This window comes from Melozone crissalis, unplaced genomic scaffold (assembly GCF_028551555.1).
Source record: "Melozone crissalis strain CALT ecotype California unplaced genomic scaffold, PUWL_Pcris_2 ptg000018l_1, whole genome shotgun sequence".
NCBI lineage: Eukaryota > Metazoa > Chordata > Aves > Passeriformes > Passerellidae > Melozone > Melozone crissalis.
Window position 1 is genome coordinate 20,017,378 of NW_026535796.1, and position 21,764 is coordinate 20,039,141.

Consider the following 21,764-nt stretch of genomic DNA (forward strand, 5'->3'; position numbering starts at 1 on the left):
AGTGTAGTTCTGGAGGGGTTTCTTTTTTTTTTTTTTTTTTTTCTTTCTTGAGGTTTCACTGCCAGTGTTCTAAGAATCTGGCTTTGTGTCTCCCCTCACGTTAGTATCAGAGAAAAGCAAAAACAGCAATAGAGGAAAAACAGCTGTAGAGTGGAGTGTAGTTATATCTGAAGAACAAGCATACCAGAGTAGCTATTTAATGTATACCTGATAATGTTAACAATGCATGGCGCTTAGGATTTGTTGTTTCACTTAGAAGAATATCTGAATGGGTTTGAATCTCAGGGAGCTGGTGGTGGCTATGAGATGATACTGAGAAGGTGGATCTAGCTTTAAATGCTAGACTTTTCTTTTGACCCTTACTATTGAAGCATTTATTTTGAAGTTTTTTAGAAAGCAGAGCTGTTTTGTGAATCTGATGTGCATCCGGAACAGAGAAAAGAGGGTTTTGTCTCCTTTTTTTTTTTTTTTCTTTTAGATTCGAGAGGAGGACAAGGATCCTGTCTACATGTACTTTGAAAGTTTAATGACTTGTGCGAGGGTGCGACCCTATGAACCCAAGAGAGAGGAGAAAAAGCAGCAAAAAGACAAAAGTGATTCACAGATTTGTAGTGTAAAGGTAAGAGGTCACACTGTAACTAGTGCGTATTATAGAATAGGCAGAAATGTTGAAAGTGGTGAAGTAATATTTTCCCCAGAGACTCCTATGTGACATGAGGACTCGATTTGCTTTTGTTGGTGGTGGGGCTGTGGAACGTGGAGCCTAAATCACTTTGCAGTGCTGGTAAACATACTCCGTTACTGTGACATTACAGTTTCTTGTCTGGGGAGATTCCTGTCTGTGACAAGTACATTATTATGTAAGGCTTAAATGGTCATTGTTAAGAGAGCTCTTCTAAGATGAAGCCTGTAACACAGTCAAAGACAGCATATTTCTATCATTTGAGGTGACCTCGTTAATTTTGTGCTATGACTTTTAATGTGTAAGCAAGATGTCCAGGATGAATATTTTCTTGCATTTCTTTCTTCCAGCAGGAGCATGAACCAGAGCTTCAGTCTCCTGAAAAGGCAACCTGCGAGGTAGACAAAGACAAAGACGCATCAAGAGGTAAGAGCTGATCTGGAGTATAATTCCACTTGGTAGTTACATGTTTTTGTAGTATTTCTTTAAAAAACAGTAGCTCCTGATGAAACAGAAGTATGTTTGCTGGGGGAGTCATTGCAGTTGTTAATAAAAATCTTATGACATGGATACAGCTTCCTGTTTTCTTAGCAGCTGGAGAGGGACACATGGAGATACAGCAGACTAAATATCCAGTGCTTGCTGCTGCTCTAAGTGTAAAATGACCAGTGCTGCCAGTAGCTTGTTTAGCAATAAAGTATAAAATTGCAGACTTGTCTTCAAGACAGATGATTAGATACTTGGAAAGGAATGGAGATGAATGGCTTTGCTTTGTCTGGGTATTTTTTTCTCCCACTTTTTTCCCTTACTATCACTTTGTAGTCACTGAAGAATTAAATATCCAAGTAGCACTGGGAGGATGCAATCCTCATGTTCTTCACATAGAATTGGTTGGGACAAGGAATTGTTTGATGTTGAATTTGTTTAGTTCAAGTTGCAAAATTGAAGTTTTGCTGTGTTAGTGATACTGGGTTTGAGTTTCTAGCTTGTGAAGAAATAGACTAGACATCCATGTTCTCTTTCCGTCTGAAGTGGCCCAAATCATGTTACAGACCTTAAATGAGACATATACTAGAGGCATTGTGTCATCCACTTATGAACCGTATCTGCCTTTTTGAGCTGATCTTTTTACTGTTTAATGTATACAACAGCGCATGCTACATTTAAGGATGGGAATGGAAAAATAATACAATTAGTTGAAAATGGTGGTGCATTAGTAGGTGAAATTAAAATGGCCAGGACACAGGGATCAACATCCTTAGTTTTGCAAAAAAGAGCATTGTTGCTCTAATGACAACAAAAGATCACGCTTCTGTTTACATATCTTCTGCAAAAGACAGTTCTGCTAGTGGCATGTCCCCTTATGCCATTGTAGGACATGGGTGCTTTTCTGACTCAAAGAGAAAAGTGCCATCTCTTGAATAACCAGTGATGCTTTCTACCATGGTGGTGTACTTGGAGAATATTCACCCATGTATTGAAACAACCCGGCTTCGTTTAGCTTGTGATGCAATGGGATACAACGTGACGTGGTATGGCTGCGGGGATTGAGCTGTGAGAAATAATTACATTAGTTTTGCAGTGAGTTTTTGCTTGTTTGTGAAGCTCTGCAAGGGAAGGTGATGCTTTGAACAGTTCTTGTACTTTCTGTTGGCCTGCAGTTGAGCTGAACTAAGGGTGGAGGTATGGGCAGAATGAAATTGTTTGACTATCCAGGTGCTTAAAATGCCATAGTATTGCAGAAACCTATTTCAATTCTTTCTCAGAGAAAAGCTGGTGGTCTTCCCGTAGTGAGGGGGACTCTTTCTCCACCTCCTATGTTCATCACACCACTCAAGGTGAACCAACCAAACTTATCGAGATTATCTCTGACTGCAACTTGGAGGAAGATCACAATAAGATCTTGACCATCTTATCACAGCCTATCAACAGTAATGCACCACAGTGCCTCAAAGTGGGTAGCTTCACTATTGAATTGGCTTCGGAATACAAGGCCCAGGATGAGAACCATCCTTCTGTCTGCTCCTCCAGAGTGAAAATTTCAGTACCGTCCTACCAGGACAAGGACAAGAGGCCTGAGATCCCTGTCTTGGAGACTCCTGATAGCACAGTGGCAGCATGCAATAACTCAGAAAATGTAAAGGTCACGCGAGCAGACCCAACGGACAAGCTGGAGGAGAAGCTGAATGAGAAGCTGCATGGGGGCAAAGGCAAGCCTTTTTATGCAGGGGTTTCTCCTGCAGGAAAGCTGGTTGCCTACAAATGCAATGCTAATACGAGCCCCTCGGGCTTGATTCAGGTGGGTCTCTCTGCCTTTACTGTGGAGATTAGATGCAGTTTCATCCAATACTATCCCAGAACTCCTTGACGTGGAGACCACTCTTTAATACGTCTTTTGCTTATCCAGATAAGAGTTCCTGGTATCTGGTGGCATTCCTCTCCATAATCCTTTCAAGATTTACTCAGTAACGGGAAATCTTATCAGAATCCTGAAATCTGATGATTTAACTTGTCTTTTTGGCAGTTTGGGTCTTGTTGACCCAAGTGCAGAATCTCTTTCAAGATCTTTTCAATTCTTTGTCAAACCCCCTGAAGGTGCATTTGACACATAGTGCTTCTAAGTGAATGATTTTATGAGTCCACAGAAAGAATATTTTCTGGGGAAGTATACACTGTGACAAAACTTTAAAATGAAAATGTAAACATTATAAAATTGCTTTTTGCTACAGCTAACTGTTAATCTTCACTAACAGCCTGAATCTTCTTTGTAGACTATATCTTTTTCATCAAGAGACTTTATAATCCTAAATTCACAGGGTCTTTTCCCTGCAGTTTTATGTTGCTGACATGATGTTAAGAATTAGTAGTAGGAACTATGGGATTAGGATGAAGATACTTTTCTTCCATCATAGCTATTTGTGGTTATAGTAAAGCCACTTTGAGGAAAATCATATGAAATAGAAAATCAGAGTAAAATATGTTTTCGTGACACCTTGCAGATATGACACCCTCAGAAAGAGAAGCTAGTGGAGAGAAAAAGGTGAGATTTCTTACCTTCAATAAAAGTTGATCAATAAAAACTACTTATTTAGTAGTGCCTTAAATACATTTGGCTTTTAGTAGGTATTATCAAACAATGTGAAAGCAAAATGCAGCACTACCAAAACTTCCCATTGTCCACTAGGCATAAAGCCTGACATTGAGCAAGATATTCTGGTTTTTTCCTGTGCAGTCTGTTACCACTGCAGCTTGGAATTTTAAGTTAGGGAACTCATCATGTCTTAATTACGGTATCAGACAACAGTGTAGATAAGGAAAAAGTTGATGCAGCTTTTACAAGCTCTTTAAAGTTTTGTCTCAATGTATATGTCATCATTATTCTTTTTTTTGTGATGCTAGGTCTTAATTAAGTTTGAGAATTTTATCCAAAATTGTCCTTCAGTTAGGCAACCTTTTTTTATTCAGGACTACAGCATAAGCATGGGGCAGGAAAAACAGGTGCTAGCTTCATTCTTACCTAATTTCAGTGATTTCACATGTTCCTTGGACTCTCTGGTTTTATGTGAGTCTGAGCAGCATGTAAAATCTATATTACAAAGATTAAACAAGAGTTGTTTGAAGTTCTCCTGAGCAATGAGGAAACTAAGAATTCCAAGTCGGAATTGCAATGGTTCTTTGAAAAGGACATTTAGAAGTCCCACAGAATGAAACACTTCTCCAGAAGTGGTGAATTAGCGTTCTTTTCACAAAGTTTCCCTTTTCCCCTTTTTTCAGGTTAATGATAAAAGGTATCCTCAGGCCAAACTGCTTTTGGGACAGATGGGGGCATTGCATCCTGCCAATCGGCTAGCAGCTTATATCACAGGCAGGCTGCAGCCCACAGTACTTGATATTGCAGCCCTCAGTACTGTGATCTCCAAGGTAGCACCCAGTGCTAAAACTCCTGCTTCTGGGACACCATCAGTCCAGGGGCCCACTACATCAGCTCCTAAAACTACATCTTCCACCAGCAGTACTTCAACCCCCACTGTGACGACTCTGAAAACCCATGTCCCAGCACAGAGACAGATAGGTAGGTTGGAACTTATTACTGTGTTTTAAATTGCGTGAAGCTGAAGTACAGAGTGAGTGTACAGTGTTAATGTTGATTTCTGTGCAACAGTGCATGCTGCCTTTGGCTGCATTGCCTACCTAAGATGCCTCTGCAGTAAATAACCTCAAAACAGAAAGTTTTATTTTGACTTCAGAGTAAGATTACAGATGTTGACTATTAGTTGTTTTATTAATGCTACTAGTACATATTTTCAAGAGATGAGAGTGGATGGATACTCTCCATATACAAACTGGAATTTTTGGAGTTTCTGTAATTTTTAATTGCTTTTCATCAAACACAGAATAACTTCAAACAAGTAAAGTACCACTAATACGTGGTTCTTCACTGATTAGATTTTCGGTTGATGTTGCACTCATAATTCTTGTGATGGCCAAAGAAGTGTGAAGCAGCAGTGAAAGACAAGATGGTCCAAATCTGGATTAGTGAAACAACAGGTGTGCAGCCAATAACCACGCCAGTCTCTAATCTCATTGGATTTCACAAGCTAAACAGGGTTGAATTTAGACAGTTTAAAAAAAAAACCAACAAAACCGGAGGATTCATGAGTTACTTGTGTATCTGAGTTGGTACTGAAATGGTTACCCCAGTGTGGCAAGAGAGGAAGTTGCCCTTAACGATTGCATTTTGCATGACTTTAAAAAGAGAAGACTAGTACCCATCCACATAATCCCACACATTATTTAAAGATCTGAAGCTTTGCAAGGGAAAAGGATGTTTCCTGTGTCCTGGAAAAACTTTAATTTCTGATTGATAATCTATTATTCTTTCTGCCTAAATTTTCTTTGCTGCGTAAATGGGTGTGTTGTTTTTCCTGTCCTGTTATAAAACTTGTTGTTTTGTGTGTTTATGCAGTATGAAAGAGCTGGCTGTGTTTCATTGGTGGGTGAAGTCATTGCAACATATGTGATTTAAGTTAAAAGTACCAGTTCTGGCATAATCTGGGTTAAGAATGCTGTATGCATAAATAACTGCAGTGTTTAAGTTGGTCTTGGTCCATAATCTCTGTGGTACTCATCCGTGGGCATCTGGGGTAATGTAAATGCAGTATTCTGGTCCCTTGGAGGGTAAGGGATGAGGTAAAGGATCTTCCTAACAGTGATTCATTTCCATTGGTTAAATTTGTTCCATCTAGTCTACAGTTGTTGGAATGTCAGTGCAATTAGAAGCGGAAAATCTGTATCCTTCCCATCCCTTTTCCCTCTGTCTGTGTAAGATGAATACAGTAGAAGGGGGATGAAAATCAAGAAGCAGTAAAAAATGAAAGATGACACAAGCTGTTACACAAAGAATTTGATGTTTAGAAAATACTTGGAGCCCATTATTTCATTTAAATGTTTGTTTTCCTGCACTGTTAGTTAGGATTGTCCATAGTTTCACGATGAAGAACAGCCCTTCAAAAGCTGATTGTTTTGTGTATCTGGGAAGAAATGCAGTAAAAGGCTACAGTAGTGGAATAAGGTAGAGGTCTTTCTAACATGTAAGGCATATCCAGGACTACCATAAAGGTTTTGATTTAATTACAAGGTACATAGAAAAAGGAGGCTCAAATTCATGCTGAAATTACAGTTGTAGCAACTCATGAAAAGCAAAGAGGAAATCTATTAAAATTTTGACCTGCAAGTTTTTATTTGCAGCTACCCGACCCTCACCTGGTGGTGTGTTTACCCAGTTTGTGATAAACAAAGCAGGAGCTCTGCAGCAGAAGGTTCCTGGAGTGAGCACACGCCAGGCGGCCTCAGGGCGACAGTTTCTGAGTATCAAGCCCACACCAATCACTGTTATTGCTCCTGTGGTTCCTTCAGTGCCATCTCCAGCTGTGTGCACAGTCACTTCTGCAGTCACTGCAGCTACCACCACTTCTACAGTTACTGTGGAAAGTACCAGTGTAGCGGCATCTACTGTGACCACTCCTTGCCAGACAAAAGCTGGTGAACCTCCCTCCTCTCCTCCTGCAATTGCAGTTACAGCTGCTCCTGCAACACCTGGAATCAGCACCTGTACTACTCCATCCACCACTGCTACTGCTACTGTGAACACAACAAAAACAACAGGGATTGTTGCAGCAGTAGCAGCTGCGCCACTCCCAAAACCTGTAGTAACACCACCAACTGTTACTTGTGCTGTTGTCACAACATCCACCTCTACAGTTGTACTGACAACAGCTGCAGCAACTGCGCCTCTGGTGACCACGCTGACTTCCTCTGCTGCCTCTGTTCCAGTGATACTATCAGGAGTTAATTCAAGTCCTCCAAAAAGAGGTAATGCTTAGGTGCTTTGGATTATTACTGCACACACTTGTTTTTTTTTAATTCTGCTTCTTTTCACAGCTGTGATACAGTCTGTGTCTGGTTTAATTTTAAATATGAACTCACTTGCCTTGTCCCCCTTTCAAAAACAGGGTAAAAAGTCCTATTCATCACCCTAATGTCATCTCTTAAGTTACTTTTTGTATTCTTATATACCAGTCTGTGCCGGTAGAGAAAGGAAAACAATGTAACTATCTGGTCAGTGACTGCTATGGAGTGAGCAGGAGGCATCACGTCATCCCTTGACCTATAGACATATACAGCACAGTTATGACTGCTAGAATTTCATGGTTGGCACAGAGTTCAGGAATTAGGTTGGGAATTACTGTCCTGGGTCATGGTTGAAAAATGTCAGTGGAACTACGCAGAAAAAACCCAAAACTGTTTTGACCTGGTTGGTTCCATGCATTCTGTGGATAAAAAGAGAAAAACTTGGTTTTGAATAAATTTAAAAGAGATGCAGTTGTTTCCAAAATATTTGCACTTGTATTTATTAAGAATAATGCTTGATTTGTAGGCAGTCTCTTAAAGTGATTTTTTTTTTTTGTAACTTGTTAAAATATTTCAGAAGATGCTGCTCCACAATCTGCAAGTAAGACTCCCCCAAAGATAGCTCCTGGAACAGACAAACGTGTCGGACCTCGATTGCTGCTGATTCCGGTGCACCAGACAGCCTCTGCTCTGCGGCCACTGAACACGCAGGTGGCACAGAGACAGAAGATGGTCCTTCAGCCCTTGAGGAGCCCTGGGGCTGTGAACCTGTTCAGACATCCCAATGGGCAGATCATCCAGCTTGTTCCCCTGCAGCAGGTTCGAGCTGCGGGTGCTCAGCCCAGCGTGCAGCCAGTGATGCTCCGCAATCCAGGTACGAAGGCCAGTGCTTCTTTCTCGGCTGACTGGTGTGTTACTCAGAAATGAGCAAGGAGATGAATGTCTCTGTGATGCTTTCACCTGCTGAAAGTAATTGAACAGAGTCCAATTTGGTTCTGTGTGACTAGTTGAAGAACATAGTGTAATTATTCAGCTGCAGTGCAACTTAAATACCATGTGTATAATATTCAGAAAGTGCAGCTAATAGCTAAGTCAACAAAATTTGGGAGCAAATAAAAGAGCCTATATGCATATGTGGCAGTGGAGCCATATCCATTGTACTGTCACAACTTACAGGACTCGACCTGGTGATTCGAAAACAATTCTTGTTGGAGATTCTCTTAAAGAGAATGAGCTGTTACCCATGTTTCATTGGAGTGCTACTCTGTTTTTGTTACGTTTTGAGGTTGGTTAGTGTGTTTACAGAAGATATTCCGATGAAATGTTGTACTACAATACGGAATTGCCAGGTTTTTTCCTCCTTAAGAGTGTGAAAAGAAAAATAAGTGTGATTTTCAGCTTTTTTCTCTAGTACACAGTTGAAGACAGGGTTAGAAGAGTTAGAAATTGCAGGTTGGTGTGCTGTTGTATGTATTTGTAAATTCTAACCCAAATGTACTTTAAATGCAGGTTTACTCTTCTGTTCTCCCTGTTTCAAAACACACCTCAAAGAGAGGGAATTAGAATGGGGTAGAAGGGAGAGCAGAAGCAAGCACAGTAGATAAAACTGGGGAGGGGAGCAAACAATGCTGAGCTTTAGTTGAGGTTTGAGCATGAGGTGTAGTAAAGAATCAGTCAACAAGTTTATTTAATTTCTTTCTGTTTTGAGGCTCTTGCTGAACAAGAGAAACTAGTTGCCAGTTGGTAATACTTTTCCTTCTTGTTTATGAAGTGTTGAAATGCTACAGAAGAGTTCATAAAGGTAAAATGTGGTAGTATAACTGTGTAATTTTGGCATAGTTTTTCCTCTTTGGAAGTCTTTTTCAAAAGAAAAGCAAAAATATTTTAAAATTAAATACTATTTTTTTACTTTCTTTTTTCTCTGAAAAACCCCAATTTCCTCGTTTTCCAATAAATGTAAAATGGGAAAGTAAAATGCAAGACTTCCAATGCTATGTCTTTTTTGATCAAAAAGCTCAATGCTTGAACTTAACATCAAGTCTGTTAGTTTTAGAATGGCAAATTCATGTGTTTCATTGTGGTGTTACCTAAAAAAATGCAAGTTTATAATATCTTTATGTAGGACCAACTTTTCCGCTGAGAGCTGGAGGTCAAACACCTGATTCCATTATGATCCTTGAGAATGGAGTCTGTTTCTAGCACAGCATCAAATACTAAAAGTGGAAGAAAAAAAGCTGCTTTGAGAAAGTCTCAGTTGATGTTTTGTTTTCCTCACAGGATCTATTGTAGGAATCCGTTTGCCTGCACCTTCCAAGCCTCCTGAGTCACCTGTTTCTCCCACTTCCTCTGTGTCTTCCACTTCTCCTGCTGCAAATTCAGCTGTACCAACTGCAGTACCCAAGCTATCCCCCCCATCCAACCCAGCCACTCAAGCATCTTCTGTTCTTCCTTCGGTAACGAGTTTTGTGTCACAGGCAGGCGCTCTGACTCTGAGGATCGCTTCCTCTGCTGTCAGCAATGTCACAAACCAAACAGCCTCCGAGTCTAAAATAGCCTGCAGCTCGGCTGGTCTGTCAGCCACCACCGCTAATCTCATACCTTTACAGTCTGGAAGTTTTGCTTTACTTCAGCTCCCAGGACAGAAGACAGTGCCAAACTCTATTCTTCACCATTTTGCATCTCTGCAGATGAAGAAGGATTACAGGAAAATATGCAAGAAAGAGGACTCAGGTGCTGCTCAGCAGATGGAGAATGGGAAGGCTCCATGCTCGGGTGACACAGAAGTTACAGAGTCTGATGTCACAGTGCCACATGGGAAACAAGAAGAAGATGAGTTGTCGATTAACCAGTCAAATGCTGTTGAAGGGTCAGCATCTGGCACAGTCACACCTAGTGGTGATAGAAATTCCACTGCATTAGAGATAGTGGAGAAGAACTCAGTGGTGCTAAAGAGTTCTTGTGATGACAGCTTTTCTTCTCAGCATGATGTTTCTGCAGATGTCATATCATCTGACCATTCGTACATCAGTGAAAAACCTAATGATGAGGAAGAAAAAGGGGCTTCTGAAGGGAAAGAGGATTCTGTCAGTTCTGAAACTCTTGTGGAGGCAGTTTCAGCTAACTCTGTTTGTGGGTCATCAGATAAGTCTTTGGTTGCTCCTCTGGATAATGCACATTCACACAGTCTTGAGAATCGGGAGGCTGTACAGTTGAGGAACCATGGGAAGGAACAAACACATGCTGAATGGGAGGAGAAACCAGTAAAAGAGGAGGAAGAGGATGCACAGACACAGATGGATGAGGACAACAGGGCAAGTTCTGGGCAGTTACATAGTCAACAGGAGCAAGATACACAGGTGAAGATCAAGGAGGAACAAAGTGAGACTGAACTGTTTGAGAACAAACAAGAATTCCAGGGTGATGCTGCACAGCCAGATATGGAAAGGAGGGAGTACAAGGGCTCTATAGAAGTGGAAAACATAGTAGAGAAAACAAGAAGTAGGTCTGAAATTGGTTGTGCAAAAGAACTGGATAATGCTTCAGGAGAAGAGCATAGGGCTGATATGGAGGAAGGCAAAGGAAACATAGCTAGGCAGGACGGCAGTAAAAGCAAAGAAAAAGGTGCTTGTGATTCTCTGGAAGAAATGAAAGCAGGCCATGATATCCTAACACATGTTAACAGTTCTTGGAGCAAAATATCTAGTATTGTACCCCCTTTAGAAAATAGAAGTGAAGTAGATAAAAAAGCTGATACATCAGAGAAAGGTGACTTCCTGACAGCACCAGAACAGAGGGCACACAAAAAGGATTACATGCCCACTATTGATATAACTGCTGATGATATGGAAGAGGATGAAGAGGACGATGAGGAAGAGGAAGAAGAGGATGAAAAAACTGATGATTCTGCTGATGAGATGCTGGATGGTGCTTCTGACTTCCCAAGTGAAGAGGAAATAGATGTTGAAAAAGTGGTAAGCATTTAGCTATTTATGAAGGGATTTTTTTCTTTTATTTATTTTTTTTAATTGACCAACTAACTTGTCATAACCCATGGATTTGAAAGACAGAGTATGATGTTTGTGTTTTGGACTTCTAGTTTCTTTAGGAAGTGTAAATTGGGGTTCCAAGTGGAAATATCCTTCATTTCTTAGTTGCATGCTTTTTCTTAGGTAGCAGTATAGCGGCCTTGTAGAAATTGCCTGGTTTTCAGATAACAGGAGTTCTGTTGAACAATTTGTTATAGAACTGTTGCAGGTTGTCTTCCTCCAGTGTTTACTCAAATAATTTGCTTACTTGTGAGCAAATTATGACTTAATGATCTAAAAATGTAGTGGCCAACCTAGTATTTCTGTTATTTTAAGATGTTTCCTTCTATTTAGTTTTTGTAGCCTTAGTTAACATTTATTTCTGAAAGGAGTATTTTAATCCATTCTTGAATTCCTTTTTTAAGTAAATACATTTAAATAGTATGTGAGAGCTGTCATTCTGTATTTGATAGAAAACAAATTGCTCCAAAAGTCACAGAAAAGGGTAAAACGTTGTGGTTAGTGTAGTTAAGATACATTTAGATTTTAACGCTCATAAAATTCCCATCAAATATAACCCAGAAATTAAAATAAAGTAATCCAGTGTGTAATTCCTTTACTTCTTACATATCACTACATGACTTAAGAAACAGTGCTTTGTTACTTAAAATTATGAAGCTGTTGTTTTATGAATTAGTCAAATGGACATATGAGCTAAGATAGCTGTTTCTTGGAATGAGATACAAGTGAAAAGAGAAGAATTAAACTGGAGAAGTTGAAAAACAGACAAATTAAAAAAAGGAGAGATAATGGTTGTGTCTTCAGGATAGAATTCCTTTAGTCCTTTTGTGTTAATGTAATCCTCTTGCAGTTGAAAATCAGACTAGAGTTCTTTGGTACAAACTGGTCTAGAGGGTTCCTAGAGCACCTGGGCAATAACTTCTTGGTACAGGTACTACAGGAGCCAGCTAGGAAAGGTGCCCTCCTTGATCTGCTGCTTGGTAACACAGAGTGAAATGGCAGTTGTCTGCTGTCTTGGCCACAGCAGCCACAAAACAATCCAGTTCAAATCTCTGGTGACAGGAGGAAAAGTGCCAGCAAGACTTCAACCCTGGATATGAGGAGAGCAGACTTCAGGCTGCTTGAGGAACAAGTTAGGAAGGTCCCTGAGGTTACCCCCCAGCTGACTGGTTGGAAGCCACTTGATTAAATCTTTTTGGATTTCAGTAAGGTGTTTGATCCTTTATCTCACAGGATCCTTCTAGACAAAATGTCCAGCACTTGTCAGGATAAACACGTCAAGTGATGAGTGAGCAACTGGATCATGGGTCAGGTGTGAAGGGTGTTAGTGAGTGGGGTGACATCAGACTGGTGACTGATCACTAGTGTGGTTCCCCAGGGCTCCATCCTCAGGCCTGTGCTCCTCAGCATCTTCATAAATAGTGTGCAGGCACAACTGGAAGGGATGCTTTGTAATTTTGCTAGAGATGCAAACTGGGAGGAGCTGTTGACTCTCAAAGGTGGAGAGGCCCTGCAGAGAGACCAACCATGTGAAGTTTAACAAGGGCAGGTGCACGTGAGATGGGGCAACCCTGGGTGTACAAACAGCCTGGAGAAGGAGAGGCTGGAGAGCAGTGCTGTGGAAAGGAACCCAGGGGTCCTGGGCTGTGACAAGTTGGATGTGAGTCTGCAGTGCCCTGGCATCCAGGAGGGTCAAGCTTGTTCTGGAGAGCATCAGGCACAGCATGGCCAGCCAGGCAAGGGAGGGGATTGTCCCGCTCTGCTCTGCACTGGGGTGGCCTTACCTCGAGCCCTGTGTGCAGCTTAGAGTGCCACTATATATAAAAGACATTGGAAAGCATCCAAAGGAGGGCTGTGAGGGAGGCAAAGGGCCTTACAGGAGTGAGGAGCAGCTCTGTAATGAGTAGCTGAGATAATTTGGTCTGTTCAACCTGGAGGAGACCGAGGGGAGACCTCATTGCAGTCTGCAACTTCCTCATGAGGGGAATGGGAGGGGGAGGCACTGATCTCTCCTCTGTGGTAACCAGTGACAGAACCCATGGGAATGAGATGAAGTTGGGTCAGGGGAGGTTTAGGTTGCATATTAGGAAAGGGTTTTTCACCCAGAGGGTGAGTGGGCGCTTGAACAGGCACCCCAGGGAAGAGGTCACAGCACCAGCCTGACAGAGTTCAAGAAAAGTTTGGATAATGCTCTCAGGCACATGGTGTGATTCTTGGGGATGGTGCTGTGGAGGGCCAAGAGATGGATTTCAATGATCCTTGTGGGTCTCTTCTAACTCAGGATATTCTATTATTACATGATAGCCAAGTGAACAACTCTGACTTTTAGAGAATCTCTTCAACTTCCAGAAAAATTGACTAATCAGCTTGCTGTTCTCAGACAAGACAATAGCATCTCAACTGTATGAAGGTGAAATACAGATGTTATTTTTGGAAGTTCCTTTTAAGTGGAAAACTGAATTGTTGGTGCCTTGTCTTCAGTTGGGTGGTGGCAGTTTCATACCTCCTGTATCCTTTAATAACTTGAGCAGAGTTGTCATTAAGTTTTGAGAACCACTGTTAATTCATTCCTGATGCCAGATAAACTTCTCTGACATGGTAGTCCTAGGAATTTGTTGGTGAACCAACAATGGTGTCTAGGTCACAGAGTAGTCTTCTATCAAGGTTGGTGTTTGAAAACTGTTTTCTTTCATCCTACAAAAGGATGATTAAGCAAATGAGTAATATTAGAGATTATAAGAAATGTTTGTTTTGGATGAAACTTACCGCACAGGTTTTGGCTGATATGGCTTGGAAAGCCATGTAAGGGTATGTCTTCACTGCAAGCTCACACAAATACAATAACCTGACTTTGGTTCTAGAGCAGTAAAGCTGAGGAATGACACCTCAGGGGACTGTAAAAACCTGCCTGGAATTTGATTTGTTAATTGCTGTTGCTGGCTAGTTGAGCTAGCAGGTCAGTGCCTAATGGAGAAATCAGTTTTGGAATTAAATTTGTTATTTTTCACTGGGATGTACTCTTCTCTCATCATAGTGCTTACAAGACAGGCTGCACTGGTATTGTTTGTCCGACTGGATGAAGTCAGATGATGTAAGGTAGAGGATGTTTATCTGCTTCATTAAACTAGTGGAAACAGAAGCAAAGAGTATGTGTATGTCCACTAACAGTTTTGTTTAGTGGAAATACTTAAGACAGCTCTTCTTCTATTAGTTTGGAATGTGGACTGGTTTTGGTTGCTCAGCAAATGGCCACTTAAACCTTAGAGAACTCCAGTGAGAGTCAGGAAGATTGCTGCCTACCTGTAGTAGCTGTTAGTGTTTATTCTTTAGCACGTTTTCTCACACTGGTTAATTGTTCTTAGTTTTGCACATCAGTGCCCTTCAGAGTACCTTCTTACCTTGTGCTGACTTTGTGTCCTTGACATAGAGACTGTTCTAGTCTCTGGTCAACAGAAAGAAGGTTCCTGAGATGGTATCTTTTCCCTTTTGCATTTCCTACTCTGAGTTGCATCAAGACAAGCTTAGGATGGTTAATCATTGTGGGTTTGGTGATATGAATAAAACTTTCTGGGAATATCTGTAAAGGCAGACTGATGAGTATCGGGACCTGCTGTCTGAACAAATTCAAGTGCGATGGTTTGAGGTGATGTTAAACTCCTGATCTCCAAGGCAGGATGATTGCACATGGAGCTCCTGCTGAGAAGGGCTGCTTGGCCTGGGCTCCTGATTGTTCACAAGTCCTTGTTGGTGTAAGCCAAGACCATGCCAGGGTTTGTTCTGGTACTGTAATGCTACAGATAAAAGTCCCATGGTTCAGCTTGCTACTCTAAAAACAACTTCTATGTCTGGCATGGTACTGCATTGTAAGTGTTGTTTAAAAGTGTTTTTCAGTCATTCTTTTTCTGAGCCAAACACTGAAATTATAAGGACTGTTATCAATTATTGTAAAATGGTAAGCTTCCTACAAAGTGCAAGTGTTACATTTTGTGGACAATATAATTTCTAACAATGTCTTGCGTGTTGTCAGCTTTTAGTTCAGAGCATGTGTGAAACCTGCAGACATTGTAGCACAGAAGGCAGCTTTGGAAATTACACATTTACTTGGGTAATGTATAATGATATCCACTGTCTTGTAACCTCTTCCCTCAGCACTGTTGCTGAGGATCCTCTACCATCAGTAATTTGCTCTTTAGGTATTAGCAATAGGGGTTTAGGCTGCCTGGAACAGACAAAAATCAGAGGAGAGGGCTTAGAAACAGGCACTGAAATGAAGAGAGGGAAAAAAGCTGTAATTTCCATAACAACTTCAGAACTCTTGTAGAATGGTATTGCTCCTCTTGTGTCTTCATTCTATAAGGTATTTCACCCTTACTCAAAGGCATTTAGAATTTATGTGATTACAGGAAGTAGTTTGGAAAGTAGTATGGATTGAGTGATGCTAGAAAGGAAGGGCTTCCACAAGCATCTTCAGGAATCATGCTGGGCTATGGATAAGGTTCAGCCTATGGCAGGTTGGCAATACTTCTATAGGAATAGCTGTTCTTAATGTCAGAACGACTTAGTTCTGGTGATCTTCATAATTGTGGTATTTTCTTGTTGCTAGGAATTCAGGGGTGGAAAGGAAAGATCTACGAACCAGAAGTATTTTCCCCTTTGTTGCTAGATGTAAGAACAAAAAAATTAATTACTTCTGTTTTTCATATGTCCACATTCAGAATGTGTAAACTTTTAAGATACTAAGTTCTTGGTGGGCAACGGAGTTTTTTACTTCTGTTTTATCTTGTCCATCTTTCATGATAAAGATACCACATACTGGGTTTTAAATACCATTTTTTAATATGATACTATACAAACTGTTGCAATTCTAGAGCAGCTCTAGCCTGGAAAATTGCTCTCAATCCTTTGATTAGCCCAGTATAACTTACCAGCACTGGAAAGCTTTATGACAGCAGTGTTTCTATGGTAAGCTAATTTCCTGGGTGCTTTTCCTATTTCTTTCTGGATTATAGCATCTTTTTTGAACCACCCTGCCAGACCATGTTTCCTGCAATGTAATGATGTCCAAATGTAATTAAGACAGAGTAGTCCTGCCCACTGAACAAAACCAGTATGCATCTCTTGCACTTAAGAGTCACAGAAATGGTACTGTATGAAGTGGAAAAGCTTAGAGAAAGTATCAGGAGGCTTTCAGCATCAAGGTGGATTTATGAATGATCCAAGAGAGCAAGCAAGAATGTGAAGTGCTCTTTATATAAAGAAATAGATCAATGTTGGCACTACCTCTTGTACATGGAGTATTTTCAACATAATGGCAGTATCTGTTCAGTAGTTCTGTGATTTAAATAGTATCTTTGTTTGAATAGTTTTTGTTTAATCAGGGTAGTTCGGGGAACTGGGTGAAATAGAGTAGAGAATGGAAGTGTTATCACATTTTCTTGCTTAAGGAGAAAGAGGTCTTCATTGTAATCAGACCAAAGATTGTAATGTAAAAAGCTTCACTAATAACTGTAATACAAAACAATTGGTTGAATAGGCATGTTTTCTTGGGAGAGGGGTATCACCTGGATTTACAGATGGCCACAAGATTGATATTTAACTCTTTGTTGCTACAGAACTGCAGTTGTTCCTTATCTCTCTCTTCACAAAATAGCAAGTTTTCTTGGTCAGGCAAGCATGGAGAAAACATACTCTTCAGAATATAAGAAATATGTAAAATTATTGGGCATCATTTTAACAGCATTTTGGAAAGAGCCAAAATCTTGCTCATCATCATGTAAACAGTTTACTGTGTGATCCAAAGAAGCCTGACTGTATGACATCGTGATTTTTGCTGTCTTAGGTATGAGAGACCATTACTAAGGTGGTAACTGTTTCAAATTCTGTAAAAAAGTTAATTAGCGAGAGTCTATGATATTAGGTTGTAAGGGCAGGAGGAAAATGGAGGCAGGAAAATTCTGCCTTGTGAAAGCTTTTGTCCCAGCCATAATAAGAACATTAAGGACAAAGATGGGTTCTGCCCTTACCAAAATGCATTTTACAGAGTTGCTAGTGGGAGGAATTCCTGGAGGTGCCAGTTGAAGTAATCCCCTGCTTAGCGCCGTTTACTGGCCAGTAGCTGGAGATGTTGATTCTTTGATGGTTCTAAATGTTACAATGTAATCTCATTTGAGACTGAAGTGAAACTGTTTTGGCCTGAGCTCTATTGCTGAGTAGATACTCGTTTTAAAAAACCGAAACAAAACCTGTTCCAGGATGCGTGTGAATACAGAGAGGATGACGAGCAGGTGGACATTGAGACCGTGGAGGAGCTTTCAGAGAAGATTAACATTGCCCGTCTGAAGGCCACAGCTGCTCATGTCGAACGCTCCGACCAGAAGTAAGCACCCCTGGAGAGCACCTGTGTATCCTGCTGCTGGCTGCCATCGAGTGATTCCCTTAAACAACAGGTGTAATGTGGTGACAAGATAAGGCAAGGCTTCTGGCATGCCTTCCTCAGCGCTGGTGCTTCCCAGTGTCTGTGAGGATGGTGCTGGCAGCACTAAGAGTAGTGTCAAGGTGTCTTAGACTTTTCCTATTTCCCCTTTAATTAATTCATTTATGGGGATGTATCTTGCAGTGTAAAATTATTGAGTGAATAGCCTCCCTTCGTGCAAACTGAAAATTAGCAGGGTTGTTTTTGTTACATGTGATTTGGTAAGCTTTGTTTATTCTTGCTGGTGGACTTCTGGGCAGGAACAGTCATTAGGTTAATCCCTGATGCTGTAAATAAAAGGTTTGTCTTTAGGACCATTGCCCCAGCAAAGAAAGTATTTTCTGATTGACATATAGTTGGCCATGGTTGGATAGCTTGGCTTAATTTTTTTGGTTGGTTTAATTTTGTTACTGTTACTGCCCTTGCATTTATAATGACAACGGCAAAATAAAAACGTTGCTTACTTGAGGAATGTAATGATAGTCGTAGTGGTTTCTCAGATGCATCAAACAAAAAGAGAATGTGGCATCTATCGTTCTTTTTGTTTGAAGATTTATTTTTTGAAACTTTGAAAAAACTGTTTGGTGCCAGATAGTTACCTCTTTTTTCCTCCCCTTTAAGGATAACAGCTCAACTTTTATCCTTAAGTGGTGACTTTGCTTTAAATTTTGAAGATTTTTCAGTGAGCGAGAAAAACAGATGTCATGTTTCATAGAAATAATTTTCAAATGTGTTTTCTTTGTTCTGTTGCAGCTCCTGAGATAGGAGGAAGCTGCTGTTATTATATATTAGAATAGTAATAAATTTGAGGATTTTGATTGGTGGTTCTTGGTGGGGGAGGGATTGCTCTGCCATCTATATTAAATCTGTGTTTATTAAAAACAGAACCAAAACATAATTTAAAAAGATACTTTATGCAGCTAACAGTCGCAAGCTGAATTTATTCCTTATGGCATATAGCGAAATAGTTCGTCTTTTGCACTCTGAGATAATTTCACAGCTTTCAGAACAGCTCAGTTATTTCCAGGATGATGATGTTGGAGATAAGAGCTCACTTTCTTGAGAAAACTCAACAGTATCCTGCTTTTATACAGTTACACAAGAACAGTTAATTTCAAGGCATAAAAATGAGCAATTCTAGACTGTTGGAATGTAGTTAATGAGGATAGAGTGTATGAGATGAGTAGCATTGGGAAAAACTTTTTACCTTTCTTCCAGATACCATCCTCCTAATTCTTCGGATGAAACATTATCAGAAAAACATTCAAAGGTATATGTTTGCTCTCCTCTTTCCTTTTAGTATCACACCTCCATTTTAAAGATAAATTTTCATCTCACATGCAGCTCTTAATATGATGAATCTCTCTTGCAGATACTTGTGATTAAATGCAAGAAACCAAATGTGCTGGGGAGGGATTTGCTCAGTCCAAATCTCCTTAAGGCAAAAGGGCTGGTGCTGGCAGTGGGTTTCAGATTCAGCTTCGGCAATGGGAGGAAGATCTGCCTTTTATTTATGACTGTGTTTGCTTAGGTTTTGTATCCTTGGCATGAATAATTTTTACAGCACACTTAAAATAATAAATGAGCAAAATTGTCATGTGTTGAAGAAGACAGTGTGTAGAATTATATAGGCACAGCACTAGATGAAGAATTTCTAAAAACAGAAGTTTGAATATATGTTTAGGCAAGTTAAGATGTCACAGAATCCTTCCAAACCAAAACTCACTGCAGTCCTTCAGAATCTTGAGCTTTTTTTTTTTTGGGTGGCTCTGAAGCCAGTTTCTCTGTCCATAACTGTCTGTGATATACTTGACGTCAGCTCTAGGGCTTCCTTCTGTGGTGAGGTGGGGCTTTGGGTGTGGTGGGAACCTGGTGTATGTCTTAGCTATTAGAGCAGGATGGGATGTATGCCTTTGCCTGAGACCCCTGGATGGGGTTCAGGATGCTCTGTCAGCCTTACCTTTTCCATGTGTCCTCCTCTCTGCCCTTGAATTTATGTTATAAGGCCCTCCCTTGACAGGAACCCATGGCCAACACAGGAGCAGTTGCAGCTGTACCGTGCTCAAGTCTGCCTGTGAGAGCAAAATGGCTCTCAAGGGCCAGATTTCAGGAGACAAATCTTCAGATTCCTTCTAGTCCAGCAGGCTCAGAAATAGTATCACTGAATCTGAGGAATCTTTCCACTGATACTCTGGGGTTTGAAGCAGACCTAAAATTATCTAAAAGACGGTGTTAATTACTTCCCCATTAAATACATAACGTAGCTGTACAAAACCTGAAAGAGTAATGATGACGTAACAAACTTCTCAATCTGTGGAGATCAGTCATTTTGCTTATTGTCTGGCAGTCGTTTTAGAAACTTAAGCAAATTCAAAACCAGAGGCACTTGGCCACATTCTCTTTGTTGGTGGATGCCTGGGGTGATAAATGTCAATGCCATCTTTCCCATTCTGACTTAAAATATGTCTTTGACACCAACCCGTAATGAACCTATGAAAGCAAATGGAAACCAAACTAGTTTAACTCAAGGGAAAGATTCAAGTCTCTTGTATTTCATGTAATTATTGAATGCATTAGTAGACTTCCTTGACAAGCAAACAAAAAATACTTGGCTCAAACATATGTGATTTTGTTGTAATGCTGTGATTTTATCTAAGTAGCCTTGTGTTGCAAAAAAGAAAAGCTTATGAACTGGAGGGACTCATGCTCTTTTCCATTAGGGTTGATGTGATTATGTTGGTCACTTCTTTGATAGCATTTCATTTCTTACTATGTGTTCTTCTGATTCTGAACTTTCAGGAAGACCTAGTAGCAGGATAGCATGACGTGGAATCTTCAGGTGTCTGTAGAAGCGCTGTAAATCTCACATGCATTTGAACGTTGTCTGCCATTACATTGCCTTCTTTGCTTAAACTGGTCAATCTGGTTGCTCCTCCTGCAGAAGCATCAGACCTGGAAAAGAAAGCTGAAGTCCCAGGCTGAAGCCTTTGCTCATTACCGCCAGACACACACAGCAAATGAGCGTCGGCGACGTAATGAAATGAGAGGTCTCTTTGACAAGTTGAAGAAAGTTTTGGGGCTGCTGAACCTTCCCAAAGTCTCCAAATGCTACATTCTCAAGCAGGTAGGTATTTTGGAGCTTTAGTGAGGAGGAGAATCATTTGTTCTGGACAGAGTAATTGTACTCTTCAGAGTAATTATACTCTTCAGGTGAGTACCAGTGTAGAGGGGAATTCTGTCATCCCTGCAGGACACTCTAGAACAAAACAATACCTGAAAGAATCTGAGAATCTATACTCCTAAAAGCATAGTCTTGATCACATGAACATATGTTTTTGGATTTGCCCTCCCCTTGTATTCTTTGTGAATCGTGGAACGTTATGTCATAATTCTTTAGTGGTTTACTGTGAACATAAGGAAATATCTTAATCCATTAAATCCATTACTTTTTTAATGCTTGAGAAGATAGCGTTCCATTAGGCAGTTTACAGACATTAAAAGCTTAATTGTAAAGATGTAAATGACAGGAAACTAAACATGAGTGGTAGATATGGAATTGTGTTTATCAACTGTACCTAGAAACTGGAAGATAAAAGTTTGGGGTCTTTCTTAAAAGTTGCTGACCTTTGCGGGAAGGACAAACAAGATGATTATCACTCTTCAACCAGCATTTAGGGAAAGCTGGCATTCATGGTACTTCACATGCTTTCTCTCAATCCTATTTTCTCAGGATTACAGAAGTTTGAAAATAAATTTTGTAAAGGTTTCTGGGAAGGAAAACTATTATTTCGTGTGTCACTGGTTTATAAATCATACTGATACTATTTTAGGCCTTTGAGGAAATCCAAGGACTGACAGATCAGGCAGATAAGTTTATGGGACAGAAGACGTTACTGACACGCAAACGGGATGGTCTGATTCGAAAAGTATCCACGCTCTCAGGTGAGACTGGTTTTGGATGCAAACTAGCTGTAATAATGAAAGAAAAGGCTTTTAGGAGTGAGAATGTGTGGAGTAATCAGTGCATCCAAGTGTGTCATTGGTTCACATAAAATTCAGATGTAATGCCAAACAAAGTTGTACTGATAGAAATGGCTTTTGTTTTCCTTCATGCTTAAAGGAAGTGTGGAATGCTCTCTGTGCTGGGAGCCAC

The 21,764-nt window shown here is 40.4% G+C and overlaps 1 protein-coding gene across 8 annotated transcripts in view; it reads left to right on the plus strand.

The window, feature by feature from the left end:
- Nucleotides 1-21,764, plus strand: part of MGA (MAX dimerization protein MGA) — a 57,967-nt gene that overhangs the window by 27,651 nt on the left and 8,552 nt on the right. For 3 of the 8 annotated variants that reach the window (XM_054275073.1, XM_054275078.1, XM_054275075.1), the window contains 11 exons: nucleotides 479-619; nucleotides 1,033-1,108; nucleotides 2,449-2,981; nucleotides 4,457-4,754; nucleotides 6,431-7,054; nucleotides 7,671-7,967; nucleotides 9,371-11,064; nucleotides 17,391-17,515; nucleotides 18,830-18,881; nucleotides 20,553-20,735; nucleotides 21,442-21,553. In XM_054275073.1, the coding sequence (XP_054131048.1) occupies nucleotides 479-619; nucleotides 1,033-1,108; nucleotides 2,449-2,981; nucleotides 4,457-4,754; nucleotides 6,431-7,054; nucleotides 7,671-7,967; nucleotides 9,371-11,064; nucleotides 17,391-17,515; nucleotides 18,830-18,881; nucleotides 20,553-20,735; nucleotides 21,442-21,553 (4,135 nt within the window). The remainder of the gene's footprint in view (nucleotides 1-478; nucleotides 620-1,032; nucleotides 1,109-2,448; nucleotides 2,982-4,456; nucleotides 4,755-6,430; nucleotides 7,055-7,670; nucleotides 7,968-9,370; nucleotides 11,065-17,390; nucleotides 17,516-18,829; nucleotides 18,882-20,552; nucleotides 20,736-21,441; nucleotides 21,554-21,764) is intronic. The other 5 variants (XM_054275077.1, XM_054275076.1, XM_054275079.1 and 2 more) reach the window with 5 other exon arrangements.